Raw genomic sequence first — 20,641 nt, 5'->3', positions numbered from 1 at the left:
TGCAGTGCGTCCGGGAAGAGAAGTCTCCAGCTCGCCATTGGCTCCGCGGGAGAAGCGTAGTAGTTTATGCAAATACGCGGGCTCTAGTTTACGCACGCACGGAGACTGCGCAGATCTCGTCTGAGGTCTCCGGAACTCATTTTGAGCGCGGGGATTTTAGCCGGTAGGATTTAAGGAAGGGTTCACTTCCGGTAGCACCGGAACCAGTTTGAAGATGGCGTCTTCCAAGCAGGGCGGGCCAGCTACAGCGTCTAGGAAAAGTGAATTTCGTAGCCAGAAGCCGAAGTCGGAGAGCCGAGGTGAGGTTGTTTGAAAACCAAAGACCGGGGTTTGGGGGTTTTGAGTTGGGGTTCTTTCCTTTCGCTGGCTGGGAACGTGTAACGCCGCCTTGAAGTTAAGTACCTGTAATTGCTGAAGGTTGGGGTTGTTGGCCGGACTCGCAGGAACGACTGGCCTGTGTGGTGCCGGCCGCGTGTTCCTAACTAATCGCTTTTGCTGGAAGCCCCCAACGTAGGAGTCTTGCTGGATGCGTCTTCTGTGAAAGGATGAGGAAGGCGCTTCGGGACCTTAAACTCGCGGCGGCGTCTGGAAATCGCTGGCAGAATGAGGGCTGGGATGAGGTGGGAGTAGGAGGTCGTTATGCGTATGAGTGAACGAGTGATAGAGTGATAATGAAGGACTGAGACAGACATAGTGATAGAAGGAGATACCAGGCGTGTCTTCAGCGCTAGTTTGTCAGCCAGTGAAGAAATTTTGGAACGTTTATTATTGTTCCTGTTCATCAGGTTGCTGAAGTATTAGCCAACACAGTTCCTGTTCTTTCAACTGCGTTAATTACTCTCTTGCTTTGCAATCTTGTTTTATCCATTAACTTCTGTATGATTGACAGAAAGAGAGGCCAGAGAAATAGCCCGGGGCCTGCTCAACCAGACTTACTGGAAGTGTTAAAAACCTTGAACTCTCATTCTGTAGGCATAAGGGACATATTAAACGTGATTCGTTGTTGTTTTAATTAAGTGTATGGCAGAGAGGAGAGTATATATGCAGCTTAAAGAATAAAACCAACAGGTGAAAAGGAGCACTCAGACCGTTAAGTAGAATAGAGCATTACCATACCCCCAAAGCCCTCTACGTGCCCTAAAGTAACCATTCTGAATCGTGTTGATTATTCTGTTTTCTTTTTTCATAATCTTTACCACCTATGCACAAAATGTTTTAATTACGTCAGTTTTTGAATTTTACATGAATGAGAAAGGATTGTAGATATTCTTTTGTGTCTTGCTTCTTAGGCTAAACTTTGTTGTTATTATTCAATCAGGGCAATACTTGTAGCTGTAGTTTATTCTTTTCCCTACTGTATGATGTTCCCTTGTATGAATACAAGCTAATTTATATTTTCTTTTTTTCTATCACACCACCACCTCCACCCCCCAGCCACTTTCCCCTGTTGGTGTCCATACGTTTGTTCTCTACATCTGTGTCTCAATTTCTGCTCTGCAAAGCAGTTAATCTGTACCATTTTTCTAGGTTCCACATATATGCCTTAATATACGATATTTGTTTTTCTCTTTCTGACTTACTTCACTCTGTATGACAGTCTCTAGATACATCCACATCTCAACAAATGACTCAATTTCGTTCCTTTTTATGGCTGAGTAATATTCCACTGTATATATGTACCACATCTTCTTTATCCATTCGTCTGTCAATGGGTATTTTGGTTGCTTCCGTGACCTGGCTATTGTAAACAGTGCTGCAATGAACATTGGGGTGCATGTGTCTTTTTTTTTTTTTTACATTCTATGTTTATACTAAATATAATATACAATTATAAACCCACTTTAAATCCACAAAAGCAATACAATTTAAACAATGTTTGACAGTGTCTTTTTCTTTCTTCAAACAGAAAGTCACAAAAATTATAATCATCCTCATCAGTACACTCAGTCCCATGTAATTTTTTTTCATCTTGACCTTTTGTTAGCACTTTTATGAATTCATCAGTTTTCCATTAGAGTTCTGAAAATGCTTATTCCTTCAGTTCAGCAATATAGTCAGTTACCAGAAACCTGTACTTGTCAGAGTCTTTTCCATGAATTCCTTGATGATGAAACCCTTTTATAGGAACACTTTTGCAAAAGCATCAGAGAACACCCAGAACTGTCTGTAAATGACAAAAGACTTAAAAATGACCACGGTTAAAGATTTGATGAAAGTTCATAATAATGCTATTGACAAGGAAATTTAGTTATTTCTGAGATACACATTTTAAAATTATAACTAGAATTATGACTTACAACGTTATACCAGAACATATAAGATTTTTAGGAACTTCATGTAATGTCTGAAACATTTATATTAATACATTTCCATACAAATAACCCAAAGTAAGTTTAGTATTCGGTTTAAAAAAATTTTTTTAATTTAATTTTATTTATTTTTTTATACAGCAGGTTCTTATTAGTCATCAGTTTTATACACATCAGTGTATACATGTCAATCCCAATCGCCCAATTCATCACACCACCATCCCCACCCCCCTGCACGGCTTTCCCCACATGGTGTCCATACATTTGTTCTCTACATCTGTGTCTCAACTTCTGCCCTGCAAACCGGTTCATCTGTACCATTTTTCTAGGTTCCACATACATGTATCGTATACATATGTATCGTATACATAAGATATTTGTTTTTCTCTTTCTGACTTACTCTGTATGACAGTCTCTAGATCCATCCACGTCTCAACAAATGACCCAATTTCGTTCCTTTTTATGGCTGAGTAATAGTCCACTGTATATATGTACCACAACTTCTTTATCGATTCATCTTTCGATGGGCATTTAGGTTGCTTCCATGACCTGGCTATTGTAAATAGTGCTGCAGTGAACACTGGGGTGCATGCGTCTTTTTGAATTATGGTTTTCTCTGGGTATATGCCCAGTAGTGGGATTGCTGGAGCATATGGTAATTCTATTTTTAGTTTTTTAAGGAACCTCCATATTGTTCTCCATAGTGACTGTATCAATTTACATTCCCACCAACAGTGCAAGAGGGTTCCCTTTTCTCCACACCCTCTCCAGCATTTGTTGTTTGTAGATTTTCTGATGATGCCCATTCTAACAGGTGTGAGGTGATACCTCATTATAGTTTTGATTTGCATTTCTCTAATAATTAGTGATGTTGAGTAGCTTTTCATGTGCTTCTTGGCTATCTGTATGTCTTCTTTGGGGAAAGGTCTATTTAGGTCCTCTGCCCATTTTTGGATTGGGTTGTTTGTTTCTTTAACATTGAGCTGCATGAGCTCTTTATATATTTTGGAGATTAATCCTTTGTCCGTTGATTCGTTTGCAAATATTTTCTCCCATTCTGAGGGTTGTCTTTTCATCTTGTTTATGGTTTCCTTTGCTGTGCAAAAGCTTTAAAGTTTCATTAGGTCCATTTATTTTTGTTTTTATTTCCATTATTCTAGGAGGTGGATCAAAAAAGATCTTGCTGTGATTTATGTCAAAGAGTGTTCTTTCTATCTTTTCCTCTAAGAGTTTTATAGTGTCCCGTCTTACATTTAGGTCTCTAATCCATTCTGAGTTTAATTTTTGTGTATGGTGTTAGGGAGTGTTCTAATTTCATTCTTTTACATGTAGCTGTCCAGTTTTCCCAACACCACTTATTAAAGAGACTGCCTTTTTTCCATTGTATATCCTTGCCTCCTTTGTCATAGATTAGTTGACCATAGGTGCGTGGGTTTAACTCTGAGCTTTCTATCTTGTTCCATTGATCTTATGTTTCTGTTTTTGTGCCAGTACCATATTGTCTTGATTACTGTAGCCTTGTAATATAGTCTGAAGTCAGGGAGTCTGATTCCTCTAGCTCCGTTTTTTTTCCCCTCAAGACTGCTTTGGCTATTCGGGGTCTTTTGTGTCTCCATAAAAATTTTAAGATTTTTTGTTCTAGTTCCATAAAAAGTGCTATTGGTAATTTGATAGGGATTGCATTGAATCTGTAGATTGCATTGGGTAGTATAGTCATTTTCATAATATTGATTCTTCCAATCCAAGAACATGGTATGTCTCTCCATCTGTTGGTATCATCTTTAATTTCTTTCATTTGTGTCTTACAGTTTTCTGCATACAGGTCTTTTGTCTCCCTAGGTAGGTTTATTCCTAGGTATTTTATTCTTTTTGTTGCAGTGGTAAATGGGAGTGTTTCCTTAATTTCTCTTTCAGATTTTTCACCATTAGTATATAGGAGTGCAAGAGATTTCTGTGCATTAATTTTCTGTTTGAATTAAAAAAAAAATCCCACAAGGACTCAGAGGCAAAAAATATACAAATCAATTTTAACTGCAAAGTAAAGGACCTGTTACAGTGGAGGATTACTGGACTGAATGTCAATATTATGACATAGTATGAGTGTGTTTCGTGTTTGGTAATTGCAATCATTGTTGCTTTTGTTGTGGTCATCCATTTACAATGCTTGGCATCAGTTTATTTTTCTCTTGTAAAAATAAAATACAGTGTGTGTGTGTGTGTGAACAAAAAAAAGTATGTATAGGTGGCAAATAAGCACATGAATAGATGTTTGACATCATTAGCTATTAGGGAAATGCAAATGTAAGCTTCAAAGAGATATCACTGCATACCTATTGAAATGACTAAAATTTAAAAAGTGACAACAGCAAATGCTGGAGAATATGTGGAGAAACTGGATCATTCATACATTGCTAATAGGACCTTAAAAATGATACAACCAGTCTGGGAAAGAGTTTGGCAAATTCTTATAAAACTAAATGTGCAATTGCCATATGACCCAGCAATTGCATTCTTGAACATTTATCCCAGACAAATGAAACTTATATTCACACAGCAACCTGTATGTGAATGTTCACAGAAGCTTTACTTGTAATAGCCTAGAACTAGAAACATTCCAAATGTCCTTCAATGGGTAAATTGTTTAACAAACTGGTTCATCCATACCATGGAATATTGCTCAGCAATAAAAAGGAACAAGCCTTTGGTACTTGCAACAACTTGGATGTATCTTCAGAAAATTATGCAGACTGAGAAAAGCCAATCCCCAAAGACTATATATTATATGATTCCATTTATATAACATTTCTGAAATGCCAAAATTATACAGATGAAGAACGGATTAGTGGTTGCCAGGGGTTAGGAACGAGGGTAGTTGAAGGAGGTAGATGTAGTTATAAAGGGACAGCACAAGAGATGCTTGCGACAATGAAACTGCTTTTTGTCATGACTGTGGTGGTGATTACATGCGTGAAACTAGTGATATCTGAATAATATCAAAGGATTGTGTCAGTGTCAATATCCTGTTATGTGAGATTTTACCATTGGGGAGAACAGGGTGAACAGTACAGGATTCGTCTCTATTTCTTAACTTTATGTGACTCTACAATGATCTCAAATGAAAATTTAATTTAAAAAGTAAATGAGGTCAAAATAAAAAATAAAACAAAAAAATTTGTATCCTGCAACTTTACCAAATTCATTGATTAGCTCTAGTAGTTCTCTGGTGGCATTTTTAGGATTCTCTATATATAGTATCATGTCACCTGCAAACAGTGACAGTTTTACTTCTTCTTTTCCAATTTGTATTCCTTTTATTTCTTTTTCTTCTCTGATTGCCGTGGCTAGGACTTCCAGAACTGTGTTGAATAATAGTGGTGAGAGTGGACATCCTTGTCTTGTTCCTGATCTTAGAGGAAATGCTTTCAGTTTTTCACCATTGAGAATGATGTTTGCTGTGTATGATCCTTTTAATGTGTTGTTGGATTCTGTTTGCTATTATTTTGTTGAGGATTTTTGCATCTATATTCATCAGTGATATTGGTCTGTAATTTTTCTTTTTTTGTAGTATCTTTGGTTTTGGTATCAGGGTGATGGTGGCCTCATAGAATGAGTTTGGGAGTGTTCCTTTCTCTGCAATTTTTTGGAAGAGTTTGAGAAGGATGGGTGTTAGCTTTTCTCTAAATGTTTGATAGAATTCATCTGTGAAGTCATCTGGTCCTGGACTTTTGTTTGTTGGAAGATTTTTAATCACAGTTTCAATTTCATTCCTTGTGATTGGTCTGTTTATATTTTCTATTTCTTCCTGGTTCAGTCTTGGAAGGTTATACCTTTCTAAGAATTTGTCCATTTCTTCCAGGTTGTCCATTTTATTGGCATAAAGTTGCTTGTAGTGGTCTCTTAGGATGCTTTGTATTTCTGTGGTGTCTGTTGTAACTTCTCCTTTTTCCTTTCTAATTTTATTGATTTGAGTCCTCTCCCTCTTTTTCTTGATGAGTCTGGCTAATGGTTTATCAATTTTGTTTATTTTCTCAAAAAACCAGTTTTTAGTTTTATTGATCTTTGCTATTGTTTTCTTTGTTTCTATTTCATTTATTTCTGCTCTGATCTTTATGATTTCTTTCCTTCTGCTAACTTTGGGTTTTGTTTGTTCTTCTTTCTCTAGTTCCTTTAGGTGTAAGGTTAGATTGTTTATTTGAGATTTTTCTTGTTTCCTGAGGTAGGCTTGTATAGCCATAAACGTCCCTCTTAGAACTGCTTTTGCTTCATCCTGTAGGTTTTGGATCGTCGTGTTTTCATTGTCATTTGTCTCTAGGTATTTTTTGATTTCCTCTTTGATTTCTTCAGTGATTGCTTGGTTATTTAGTAATGTATTGTTTAGCCTGCATGTGTTTGTGTTTTTTACATTTTTTTTCCCCATAATTCATTTCTCATCTCATAGCATTGTGGTCAGAAAAGATGCTTGATATGATTTCAATTTTCTTAAATTTACTGAGGCTTGGTTTGTGACCCAAGATGTGATCTATCCTGGAGAATGTTCCATGTGCACTTGAGAAGAAAGTGTAATCTGCTGTTTTTGGATGGAATGTCCTATAAATATCAATGAAATCTATCTGGTCTATTGTGTCATTTAAAGCTTCTGTTTCTTTATTTATTTTCATTTTGGATGATCTGTCCATTGGTGTAAGTGAGGTATTAAAGTCCCCCACTATTATTGTGTTACTGTCGATTTCCTCTTTTATAGCTGTTAGCAGTTGCCTTATGTATTGAGGTGCTCCTGTGTTGGGTGCATATATATTTATAATTGTTATATCTTTTTGGATTGATCCCTTGATCGTTATGTAGTGTCCTTCCTTGTCTCTTGTAACATTCTTTATTTTAAAGTCTATTTTATCTGATATGAGTATTGCTACTCCAGCTTTTTTTTTTTTTAATTTTATTTATTTATTTATTTATTTATGGCTGTGTTGGGTCTTCGTTTCTGTGCGAGGGCTTTCTCTAGTTGCGGCAGGTGGGGGCCACTCCTCATCGCGGTGCACCGGGCTCTCACTATTGCGGCCTCTCTTGTTGTGGATGTCAGGCTCCAGACGCTCAGGCTTAGCATTTGTGGCTCACGGGCCTAGTCGCTCCGCGGCATGTAGGATCTTCCCAGACCAGGGCTTGAACCCGTGTCCCCTGCATTGGCAAGCAGATTCTCAACCACTGCGCCACCAGGGAAGCCCCTCCAGCTTTGTTTTGATTTCCATTTGCATGGAATATCTTTTTCCATCCCCTCACTTTTGGTCTGTATGTGTCCCCAGGTCTGAAGTGGGTCTCTTGTAGACAGCATATATATGGGTCTTGTATTTGTATCCGTTTAGCAAGCCTTTGTCTTTTGGTTGGAGCATTTAATCCATTCACATTTAAGATAATTATCTATATGTATGTTCCTATGACCATTTTTCTAATTGTTTTGGGTTCGTTTTTGTAGGTCCTTTTCTTCTTTTGTGTTTCCCACTTGGAGAAGTTCCTTTAGCATTTGTTGTAGAGCTGGTTTGATGGTGCTTAATTCTCTTAGCTTTTACTTGTCTGTAAAGCTTTTGATTTCTCTATCGAATCTGAATGAGATCCTTGCCGGGTAGAGTAATCTTGGTTGTAGGTTCTTCCCTTTCATCACTTTAAGTATATCATGCCACTCCCTTCTGGCTTGTAGAGTTTCTGCTGAGAAATCAGCTGCCAACCTTATGGGAGTTCCCTTGTATGTTATTTGTCGTTTTTCCCTTGCTTTCAATAATTTTTCTTTCTCTTTAATTTTTGCCAATTTGATTACTGTGTGTCTCGGCATGTTTCTCCTTGGGTTTATCCTCTGTGGGACTCGCTGCGCTTCCTGGGCTTGGGTGGTTATTTCCTTCCCATGTTAGGGAAGTTTTCGACTATAATCTCTTCATATATTTTCTCTGGTCCTTTCTCTTTTCTCCTTCTGGGACCCCTATAATGCGAATGTTGTTGCATTTAATGTTGTCCCAGAGGTCTCTTAGGCTGTCTTCATTTCTTTTCATTGTTTTTTCTGTATTCTGTTCCACAGCAGTGAATTCCACCATTCTGTCTTCCAGGTCACTTATCCGTTCTTCTGCCTCAGTTATTCTACTATTGATTCCTTCTAGTGTAGTTTTCATTTCAGTTATTGTTTTGTTCATCTCTGTTTGTTTGTTCTTTAATTCTTCTAGGTCTTTGTTAAACATTTCTTGCATCTTCTCGATCTTTGCCTCCATTCTTTTTCCAAGGTCCTGGATCATCTTCACTATCATTATTCTGAATTCTTTTTCTGGAAGGTTGCCCATCTCCACTTCATTTAGTTGTTTTTCTGGGGTTTTATCTTGTTCCTTCATCCAGTACATAGCCCTCTGCCTTTTCATCTTGTCTGTCTTTCTGTGAATGTGGTTTTTGTTCCACAGGCTGCAGGATTGTAGTTCTTCTTGCTTCTGCTGTCTGCCCTCTGGTGGATGAGGCTATCTCTATATTTTCATTTTAATGTTGCTGGACATTTGGATTGTTCCTGTTGTTTGTTATTATAAACAATGTGGTATAAATATCTGTCTACATACTTCCTGGTTGATATGTTAGAGAGTTTCTCTGGTTATATACCTTACATGGGATTGGAATCCTTGAATTGTAGGGTAGGGGATGCGCAAATAATGCTAAATCTTCCCAAAGGAGTTGTGCCGCTTTACACTCCCATTATCAGTAGATGAGCACTAACACTTGCTGTTATCTGAATTTTGAATTTCTGTCATTTTGTTAAGTGTGAAATCATATCTGGTTGTAGTTTCAATTCAGACTTTCCTGAGTACTAATGAGGTTACACATCTTTACATGTTTTGGGGCTATTTGTACTTCCTCTATTGTGAAACTCCTGTTTATCTCCTTAGCCAGTGGGTTTTTTTTTTCTTTGTTTTTTTTTTAATGCATAACCATTGAAGTGTTTAAATTGGGTAGGATCTTGGTCAGATATGCATTTTAAGTAATCACTATTGTAGAATTTGAGGGTTTTGGGGGGGGATATTGAGAAGTGAATGATAAATAAAACTAGCTAATTCTCTGTGATTTGAACCAGAAGTAACAAAGTAGATGTGAGTATAAGAAACAGAAAGCAAGTTTACCTGACTGGAGTGGATAACATGAACTATAAGACCTTCTTCTTAAACTTTAGTGTGCATAGGAATCTTCTCATGAGACTGTTAAGAAAGATTCCTGGGCTTCTTCCCAGAGATTCACATTTAGTAGGTCTGCATGGAGCCCAAGAACTGCATTTCTAACAAACGCTCAGTTTATGCTGGTGGTGCAGGCCTATGGATCATATCTTTGAGTAGTACTGAATTAAAGTACAGCTGTTGGATTTAAGAGATTCTTAAAATCCAGGACCAGGAGTTTTGATAAATGATATGGGAAATAATTTATAGCCCTTAGGAGGCATTTTGTTCTAGTGAGAGGAGACCTAGACTGAGCTTCATATTCCCTTACACAAGTCACTTAAACTTTTTGAACTGAATATCTTTTATAAAATGGGAATAATAATACCAGTTCTTCCTACCTTTTGTAGTTGTGAGTATACAGAAATAAGGCACGTGAAAGCTCTTTGCAAAACCTAAAACCCTGTACTAGTGAATATTAACTGAAAGGGTACACTGGGATCGAGCTTTTGAAAGTTTTATGTACACACACATGCACATATATATATACACATAGGCTGCACTTCATTGAGTCTGAAAGGTTACTTATATTTAAAATAGTAATGTAAACAAAATGGTGTTTGGATCTTCAACTCTAAGATAGTGTGGTGCAGTAGAAGTTTGTGAGTATTGACTATGTACCAGGTGTATGCCAATAAGTGTGGATCGAAGGAGAAGAGTCCTTGCCCTTAAGGAACTTTGTCTTATGAGACGACTGAAATACATACAATTTTTTTTTTTTAATGCTGTTGTGTCGGGGTTGTAGCCAATTTTCTTTTTTATTTTTAAATTTATTTATTTATTTATTTATGGCTGTGTTGGGTCTTCGTTTCTGTGCAAGGGCTTTCTCTAGTTGTGGCAAGCGGGGGCCACTCTTCCTCGCGGTGCTCGGGCCTCTCACTTTCGTGGCCTCTCTTGTTGCGGAGCACAGGCTCCAGATGCGCAGGCTCAGTAATTGTGGCTCACAGGCCCAGTTGCTCCGTGGCATGTGGGATCCTCCCAGACCAGGGCTCGAACCCGTGTCCTCTGCATTGGCAGGCAGACTCTCAACCACTGCGCCGCCAGGGAAGCCCCAACATACAATTTTAATACAGTATTTTGTTGATAATGACAGAGGCATGTTCTTGGACTGTTGAATAATATAAAAAGCAGGGGAAAAGGAAATGGAGAGTATTGGGAAGCTTGTGAATGTATGCATACAAGTGTTCAAAAAGTGTCCAAAAGAAGTTCAATCTGATGTATAGATTTTTTCCCCCTTTGTAGATGAATCAGAACTCCTCCTTGTTCCTGATGGTTGGAAGGAGCCAGCTTTTTCCAAAGAGGACAATCCCAGAGGACTCTTGGAGGAGAGCAGTTTTGCAACTTTGTTTCCAAAATATAGAGAGGCTTACTTGAAAGAGTGCTGGCCATTGGTACAGAAAGCCTTGAGTGAACATGTATGCATATCTTATGTATTTCTTTGAGATTTTGTTTTTGCTTATATCTTTTAAGTAACTGAATGTGTGCTGATGGATTTTTTTTTAAAGGTGCTACCATAGCTGGTTAATTTGATTCCTTTGATATTTTAAACAGACTAGGTAAGCTTTATCCTTACAGGTCATTTTTAGTTTTGTGAATAATAGATTACTTGGAAAAATTCACATGCCTTTAAATATTTAGGGGATTCACAGATGGTCTGAAACTCACTTGTGAACTCCAAATTTCAGAATGTCTACTCTCTGCTTTAATGGCTGCCATGAACCTGTACAGTTTGAGCTGAGGCATACTCCTGGCATTGTTTAACTTTTCATTGTAAATGAAAGATGTGGATGTGACCAACTTTCCTCTGCCGTGCCCTTAGAGCAGTGTATTTGATTTTATTTTTCAAACTGGATTGAGACCCCTTAGTGAATCAAGAAGTCAATTTAGTGGATATAATGAGCCTTCAGAAAAAAATACATCAATGTATCACATGTGGTAAGGATAAGTATCATTTTATGAAGCTTTTGGTTTACCTGTGTGTGTGTGTACACTAGATTGATAGAAAATGTATTTCTCAGCTGTGGCACTGCTCTAGAGTCATTTGTGCCCATTAGGTATGAGGGTGGTTTAGCAAACTGTAGGCATGTTTTACAGCTGTCTACAGCGGAGATTAGACTCAATTTTTGTTTTTTTTTTGTAAACTCATAGACACCTAACCTTAGGTTTAATTGTTCATCATTCACTATATTGAAATATTCTTCAGATTATGCTCACAAGTTAGAAAACAGCATTTTTATTTGCTTTGTTGCAATCTGATTCTTCCATTTGAAAGTTAATGCATAGTTTTAATCACTGTAGTAATCATAATCACTGCTTTTATTTTGAAACCAATGATAATTTGTTTTTACTTTGTATTTAGCTAATACAAACCAGCTAGAAAAAAGTTTGAAAGGGAAAGTCCATTCTCACTCTAGGGAGCAGATTAGAGATTAGAGCTGGATCCAGCCAGGGTAGGGAAATTATATAGCTTTACATTTTTACCTTAATTTTTAAATGTAGCCTCATTTTGATTGATATATATTTTTTAAACTAGAGATAATCTTTATTCCAATAAGTATAAATTATTCTAAAGCCAATTATAAATGTTTTCAGTTGCCTGAGTTTTTTATGTTTTTTGAAGTCTAAAAGTAATCAAGTATTCATTATTTACATTAACTTTCTAGCTTCTTCAAGGAGAGAGTTAATGAATTTTGAGATAGCTTAATGGCACAGAAATTATTAATTTGGTTAGGATCGGGTCTGTAATTATCTAAAATTGAAATCATTTTCAGACAACAGCTTGTTTGCTCTCTTTGTATTGTAGCATGTTAATGCAACCCTGGACCTGATCGAGGGCAGCATGACTGTCTGTACAACAAAGAAGACATTTGATCCATATATCATCATTAGGGCCAGAGACCTAATAAAGCTGTTAGCAAGGAGTGTTTCATTTGAACAGGTAAATTTAGACTTACAGAGACTTTGCTTTATTTGCATCAACATTAGAGACAATATATAACACTGTGTCCCCTCCTGCACCATAAAGTTTTCGTTTTTGTGCTTAAATATCATTTTGTGCTTAAATTTCTTGGCTTGGAGAAGATATGTACTTGTCAAGAATATTGATGGGGTATTCTTTTTTATATTCCCGAAAGGCAGTACGAATTCTTCAGGATGATGTTGCATGTGACATCATTAAAATAGGTTCTTTAGTAAGAAATAAAGAAAGATTTGTAAAAAGAAGACAACGGCTTATTGGTCCCAAAGGATCTACGTTGAAGGTACTTTTTATTAGTGAAAAAGTATGTCTTCCTTTTTTGTTAGTTTTTAAGTGTACTGAACTTCAACTTATTGCTCTTTTGATATAGGCATTGGAACTCTTAACAAACTGTTACATTATGGTACAGGGGAACACGGTTTCAGCCATTGGACCTTTTAGTGGCTTAAAAGAGGTGAGAACTATTTGTTCTCTTCAGTTAATTTTCCATAGAGAATAAATGAAATAATATAGTAGTTCATTGGATAATATATTGTTTTATATATATATTTTTAGAATATGCTTTGTTTGATTTTCCATTAGTAAATTCTTGTAATTTGAGGGAATTCATGTAATTTCCTGGACCCTAACATATTATGGCCAACGTTTGGTAACTGAAGAGAGATCCATTTCTGAATTAGGAGGTCTGCACATCATTACTCCCTCCACTCAAATTTTAAGTGGGCATTTAAGGTCTCAGTCTGTAGCAAACATAAGAAACACGAAGTAATTACATGCATTTAAATGACTGGAGAATTGAAAAGATCTTGTTCTTTGCAGTAATGTATTCAGCCAGTAGAGGTCAGGCTCAGAAAACTTCCTTTAATAAGATATATTTTCTTTGAATGTTAATGTTTTTATGAACATCTTCTTTAGCTTGTTAGATGTTATGAGAAAATCTGTGGAGCAGATACTGTTTCTATTAACTCCTTTTGAGGCTTTTGTTGTCTGTATCTGGCAGCGAGGTCTTACTTGCTTTCCAGGGCCTTTAACCTTAATTCTATTGGACCTCTTTCTCATAAGTTATCTGCTTTTTTCTCATGGGGCAATAATAACTTAAATATTTTGAATATTTCACAGTTTTGTAGAGTCTAAGTATATTATTTAATTCTTATGACAGATCCTTAAGGTAGTTTTATTTCCATATTACAAATGAAATAGCTGGAATAGGAAAATTAAGTGCCTTTGCCGTATGAAGTGGCAGTCCCACTATTTGAGTGCGTATTTTCTAACTCTAAATCCAGCCCTCTTCCCCCTAAATTTTACAGCTCCAGAGTGTTGTGTTAATTCTGTGTATAGCTTTTTATCAGTAAAGTTGAGAGACTTCATTGTATCCAAGGGAGGTTGACTATTATGAAAGATCTAGAAGCCGCTCAGAACAGTTGAAGGGACTGCAGTACCCAATTTGGTAGCCATTGCCTGGTTCATAGGCTATTTTGTGTTATATTAATCCTCGTCTACCTAGTTCACCAAAATCTTTATACATGACTGATTCATTTTTCTTTGCAAATTTCAGGTTCGAAAAGTAGTCCTAGACACTATGAAGAATATTCATCCAATTTATAACATTAAAGTGAGTGTTCACTATATATTACTACAAAGTGGTTATCAAATTGTTTTTAGCTACAGAAACCTTTCTTGAAAGTAAATCTTTTATGAAAGCCTAATATACAAAACAGATAAAGCAGAGCTATTTTGGGTAAATTGGGGTAGAGTTCAGCCCACTCAACTCTATCCCAGTCCCCTATAGTTACTTCTTTGGAAGTTTAGGTCTCTTTGGAGTACAGTTTGAAAGCTATTGAAGGGGACAGTGTAATGTAGTGATTCACTTCCAATACAAATAAAATAAGCTTCATAGGATTTGTAGTAGATGGTACCAATCTAGTTTTCTTAGGTTATGAGCCCACATATTATATTTAAAGATGTGATCTTTTACAATTCTGCCTTTTTCTTTTTTTTAATTAATTTATTTAAAAAGATTTTTTTTTTGGCTGTGTTGGGTCTTTGTTGCGGCACACAGGATCTTTCATTGTAGCACGCAGGATCCTTTGTTGCAGCGCACGGGCTTCTCTATAGTTGTGGCATGCGGGTTTTCTCTAGTGGCGCGCCAGCTCCAGGGCGCGTGGGCTCTCTAATTGAGGCACCTGGGCTTAGTTGCCCCAGGGCATATGGGATCTTCCCTGACCAGGGATCGAACCCATGTCCCCTGCATTGGAAGGTGGATTCTTTACCACTGGACCACCGGGGAAGTCCTGAATTCTGCCTTTTTCTATAAGTAAAGTCTGGAATATTTCAGATTGCATTAAAACCTATCTTGGAATTTAACACTCAAATTATAGGCTCTTCAAGAGAGATCTGTTATATCCCTGTATGCATAAAGTTCATGATTGTTCTTGGAAATGTAACCATGGCATAATGAGTTGTTTTATGATGGATATTTGTTAAACAATCCTTGAATTTAATGAAGTTAAGTTGAAAAGTCACTCTTAGATTGGGGTGAAAAAACGATTTTGAGTTACATTGGGACATTAAAGATAAAGAGAGCTCGTCTTGCATCTGATGCCTAGTTTGCATCCTCTGATGTTTCAGTGTCTATAAAATTCAGATTGAGTAGGGGAAGTGTGAAAACATTCGTTTTGTTGATCATGAGAAACTTTATTTTTTTCTTTCCCTGTGATATTTCAGATGCTACTGAAAGCTACCTGCTTGTAGGAAACATCACTAATTAAGAACTCTCCCTGCTATTGTTAGATTGAATTTTAAAGGTTTTAATGAAATAATGGTTGAAAAACTGAGTTAGTCTTATTTTCATCTCAGTTTATTTTAACAATTCTGTCTAAATTTCTAATGGTTTTCTGATGCTTGGTTAATTATGCATGTTTGAGATTATATATTTTTTCTTTCCGGAATTGGTTTAATCCTACTGAAGAGACTAAGAATTGTTCCTTTTAATTTTATTATTTATAGGACCAATGTTGATAATGTCTTAGGTTGAGAAACATATGACTTCTAAAATTAAAAATGTTTGGGACTTCCCTGGCAGTCCAGTGGTTAAGACTTCGCCTTCCAATGCAGGGGGTGCAGGTTCGATCCCTGGTCGGAGAGCTAAGATCTCACATGCCTCACGGCCAAAAAACCAAAAAGCATAAAGCAGAAGCAATATTGTAACAAATTCAATAAAGACTTTAAAAATGGTCCACATCAAAAAAAAATCTTTAAAAAAAATTAAATTAAAAGTTTACTTTGTTCATATATTGCCATGGTTGAAGACCTTAATGATTAAACGAGAGTTGGCGAAAGATTCTGAGTTAAGATCACAGAGTTGGGAAAGATTTTTGCCACAGTTCAAGCACAAAAATGTGAATAAACGCAAGGAACCAAAGAAGAAAACTGTTAAGAAGGAGTATACACCATTCCCACCACCACAGCCAGAAAGTCAGGTCAGTATTAAATGTTGAATTTCTTTACATGAGGGGGAAGGCATTTTGATCTATTTTTGTCAGAAACTTTGAGGGTATTTTGGGTGGAATTTCTGTGTACGTACGTTTCGGTGTGTAGAGATACAAGAAACTGAAGGTAAGTGTAAATAGGCTTATTTTGAACTAATTGTATGGGGGTGGGGAGTGGAAGCTTCATACTGTGAGTGTAAACACCGTCAAGGTGGGTGGTGTCAGTTGTGTATCTGTAGCCACTATAAATGTTCCATGGTTAAAAAAAATTCAATGATTTAGTCCACAATGCTTTCTACTCTGCTTTAGCATCATTCATGTGACCATGTACTATATGATTGCTCTGGATTTGAAATCTTAAGTCTAGTATCTATCCTTTTTTTAAGACATGAATGCCTCTAATTTTGTCAACTGTCTTCTGGCATCATTCCCTTTCTAAAATTTCCTTTTCTGTCTTGCCCATCACTGTTTTCTTTCATACTCCCTTTTCTTCTATCACACCTGCCCAACAAAACTAAAACTTGGATCAGTCCTAAAACTTGACTTCTTTCCCATAGCGTGGCTACTAAACATAGCTGAAGAAAGTCATATCTTTGGATTATATCCCTTAAAAATTCACGTTTCCAACCTCAGATAGGTCTTCAGTATTCTCTGGCAGCTCTGTGTCCTCTTAATTCTTTAGCCACCCTCCCACTCCAGTAAAATAAAATGCAATGTCATCTACTAGAAGTATTTGAGACTACGAGGCAAGAACTCTTTCAACTTCCTCTTATCTCACAATTTTTTTTTTTCCATCTGCATCAATCCTTTCTTTGCCTGTTCTTTGAATTCTGTCCTCACCTGTCTTCTGAGGTGTCTTGCTTCATTATTCCCTTCCTTGGCTGTATGTTAAAGTCTTCCCTTTTTACGAGTTCTTTGTGCTCAGCATGTAAACCCATCTCTTTCTGTGTACTATATCTTGTCTTCCCCACAGCCCTGTGTTTGTAGTTTTCCAGGAAGGTTTGATGAAAGGTCAAAGGTAAAAAAGGAATGATGATCATCACAGTAAAAAAAAAAAAACAGTGGAAGTGTTGGATCTTGAGGTCTACTTTGGAAAACAAAGAAAGTGAAGCCAGAAAGAAAGTGTTAGTTGGGGGAAAGTGGAGTGATCCAGCTACTAAACCATGCTTCTGTAACACCCGATACATTTTGTATAGCCCTGTACTGTAGTTAGTAGTTGTCGTTTTATCTTTGTTTTCTATGACTGTAAGCTTCTTGAATCAGCAATGTCTCATTTGACTTATTCTGCCACTTACTTGCTATGTAATTATGGGCATAATTTATTTAACCCATCCATGCCTCAGTTTCTTTGTACATAAAATGGGGATAATGATCATACCTGTCTCAAAGAATTGTTAATGAGGATTAAGTGAGTTAGTAATTGTAGAGAGCTTAGTATTAGAGTTTAGTAGAACATTGCCTTAGGTAGACCAATTAATTATATGTTGACTATCTACTTAATGAATTTGCTATTGCTTGGTCTAATTAGTACTTAATTAGTCTCCACATCCTGACAATTCTTGCTTTTCATTTTGTATGCTGCACCCTTTTTTTTTTTTTTTTAAAACAGGCTTTTATCTCTTCTCCTTCTGTACCTTTTATAAAGTGCTACTTTGCTCTCTTCACTCTTTTCAGGATTCTTCAGTCATTTCTAAATTATATCCCACCTCCCTTACCTGTCATTCATGTTTCTTCATGCTTCCCCAAAACTGTCTTTACAGTTTCCTCTCACAGTTTTCTGAATCATTGACCTTCCACCCCACCTCAAGCAGTTTGTTGTGTATTCCATGAACACATCACCTACTTTCCTACCTCCATGCTTTTGTGCATATATATTCCCCTCAGCTTAGAGGACATTTCTTTCTTTTTATGTTGCTACCTTTATGGAGTAATCATAGTTTTGACCCCACTGTCTTTACCTCAAGGTCATTGTGAGTTTCTTAGGAATTGACTTCTCATCTACATTATTTATGATATATTGTAAATACTGATTTCAACAGATTGATAAAGAATTGGCTACTGGTGAATACTTTCTGAAGGCAAGTCAAAAGAAGAGACAGAAAATGGAAGCAATAAAGGTAAGACTGTCTAGCTTACAACACTAATTGCAAAGTTTATAGATACTTGAATTCTTATTTAACTACAAAAGCGTTTTTTAATGTAGTTTTTTTAATTAATGATGTAGGCTAAACAAGCAGAAGCTCTTAGTAGGAGACAAGAGGAAAGAAACAAAGCGTTTATTCCACCTAAAGAAAAACCAGTTGTGAAAACTAAGGAAGGTAATGCTTGCTTTCCAACTCTTGGTATTCTGTAAAAGTCTGTTGGAGGAAAAGTAAACCCATAGTGGATTTGTCTGAAGCTCTTTGAGTGTTAAGAAATAACCATGTGTTTCATCAATTCTCTTAGCATTTCATTAATCACAAATCCTAGGGAAAAGCAGTGACTGAGATAATTTATAATTTAGTAGCAGCTAATGCCTATTTAAGAGTATCCCAGATTGACAGTCCCTTCCTGACCTCTGTGCTGAGGAAGGACTCTGTTGTGAAAGATATAAACCAGAGCAGTGAATCTTCTGTAAAAATAAAACAGTAAGATCCCTGAGCTCTGCTATCATGCCCTTTAAAAAGAGCTTATCAGAAGTTGTACTTTCTTTACTTGTGTGATCTGTGGCTTCAAATTTGATTCCTGTATGGTTAACGTGGATTTCTCATCACTTGGGCTAAAAGACACCAACAAAATGGCAGGACAATCTTTCTTACTCAGGGGCTTTTAAAAAGACACTCAGAGAAAACACTCTGATGCCTTTTCTTCTCATTCCTAGCCTCATTTTGATCCATCTTCTCCTCTTTCGCATTTTCTTTTCCACTAGTAACACATGTACTCTTCTGTCAGGTAACTCTCTAAAGTGGTCAGTGGCACAATGAGGGGAGGGAGGTCACCAGCAGCATTGCACATGACCTGTTGGTCAAAGCCAGATGTAACATTACTATTTTGTTAATTTATATCAGTGTTACCAGCTTTAAAAGTATTGTATTCTACTATTTAGATCCTTGGTTATATAAAAGTTAAAAATATCTTAAGCATTATAATTTCTAGTTTGTACAATCTGTCAGTTATGTACTCTGAAGGTATTCAATAGCTAGTTTAATCTCAGTTTATTACTGATTAAAGTGTAGCTATTCCACGCTAGTGGAGGCTTTAAGTCTGCTCTCAAGTTGCTGGGTTGTTTGATGACATTTTATCTTGTGGTTCTTTGATGTCCTGAGTATTGTTCTTTAAATAATAAGAAAAAGTTGCAATTTTTTCACTGCTTTTCTCTGTTTTGTTCACACTTTTTGTGTTAAATACATGGGGTTGGGTTCTGTTAGGAGAACCTCCAGATACTCCCAGATTATTGTCTTTATTACCAAAATCTTGTTAAATGAACTACTACTAGTCATTAATTGAATATTAGGAAAACTAAGTTTTTTAAGGAATACTCTAAAGTTCCAAAATAAGGAAAAGAATATAAATAAAAATAATCATCTTATCTCAAACAATTTAAGGGAAAAAATGTAATTTGAATATAGTTGAATCCAGTAATTGGTTCAAATAGTTAAAGTGTAATGCCATTTTCGTGTATATTTTCACTAATGTATTTTTAAAGTACTTTTTTCTCCTAGTTAGAAGAAATTTCTAACTTTCCTTTAAGCAAGTGTTTTATATTTATAACATGACCTTTCAATTGTAACAGTACTCTGAAGTTTTTGTCTTATATATGTATTCTTTGTTTTATTTGGTATAATCTAAAGAATTACATGTATTGTTTTTAATTTATTTAGCTTCTACTGAAACTAAAATTGATGTGGCCGCCATCAAGGAAAAGGTTAAGAAAGCAAAGAGTAAGAAACTGGGAGCTCTTACAGCTGAAGAAGTTAAGCTTAAAATGGAAGCAGATGAAAAGAAAAAGAAGAAAAAAAAGTAACATACAAAAAACAAAAACAAAAAACCCTGAGCTAGAATTTATTAAGCTATCTATCTCCTTTTGTAAAGGATTTTGAGATACTAGGGCATTAGTTGCCTTATCCATGAGAAGTAATACCCTGATCACTTTTTTCTGAGTTTGTTTTGTTCTTTACAACAGTGTTTATATAAACAGCAATTCTTTATAAATTATTGTATTCTCCATGTTTTTTGAAAAATTTTATACTAGAAGGTGGTATATATGTGTTTATATGCATTGCACCTAATCTATTCCAGGCAGGTTTTGTCTAGGCATGGTTTTAGGGGTAATTCTTAAGATTGTTTATATTTTTGCACGTGGCTACTGTAATTATCCATCAAATCCAATGTCTGAGGCCATTGGTTAGTCTTTAAATGTAATATAATCATGTCCCAGCATTTGGTTTTGAGGAAAATAGATTTTTCAGTGCTCTAATGGCAACAAGTAAACATTTAGGTTTATCCCTTTTTGTAATCTCATTTTACATTTTGTTGTTCCAAGATTAAGCCATAATCCAAAAAAGCAAGGCCTTTTAAATTAATTCCCTTAATTACTATACCAATATGAGTCTGAGGAAGTAGTAAACCAGAAAGACATCAAATTTGCAAGAGAACAGGGAA

General features: G+C 36.2%; 1 protein-coding gene across 1 annotated transcript; it reads left to right on the top strand.

The window, feature by feature from the left end:
- The first annotated feature begins 202 nt into the window (after positions 1–202).
- KRR1 (KRR1 small subunit processome component homolog) lies at positions 203–20,191 on the top strand. Its single transcript, XM_059936543.1, has 10 exons — positions 203–299; positions 10,778–10,950; positions 12,339–12,473; positions 12,670–12,795; positions 12,883–12,966; positions 14,068–14,124; positions 15,821–15,991; positions 18,040–18,117; positions 18,225–18,318; positions 19,861–20,191. Exons 1-10 carry the CDS (start codon positions 215–217, stop codon positions 20,001–20,003), a joined length of 1,146 nt encoding a protein of 381 aa, XP_059792526.1. The 5' UTR covers positions 203–214; the 3' UTR covers positions 20,004–20,191.
- Positions 20,192–20,641: the final 450 nt, after the last annotated feature.

The sequence above is a fragment of the Balaenoptera ricei genome, chromosome 10, assembly GCF_028023285.1.
Source record: "Balaenoptera ricei isolate mBalRic1 chromosome 10, mBalRic1.hap2, whole genome shotgun sequence".
NCBI lineage: Eukaryota > Metazoa > Chordata > Mammalia > Artiodactyla > Balaenopteridae > Balaenoptera > Balaenoptera ricei.
The sequence above is the reverse complement of the archived record's forward strand: the minus strand, read 5'-3'. Positions and strand labels throughout refer to the sequence as shown.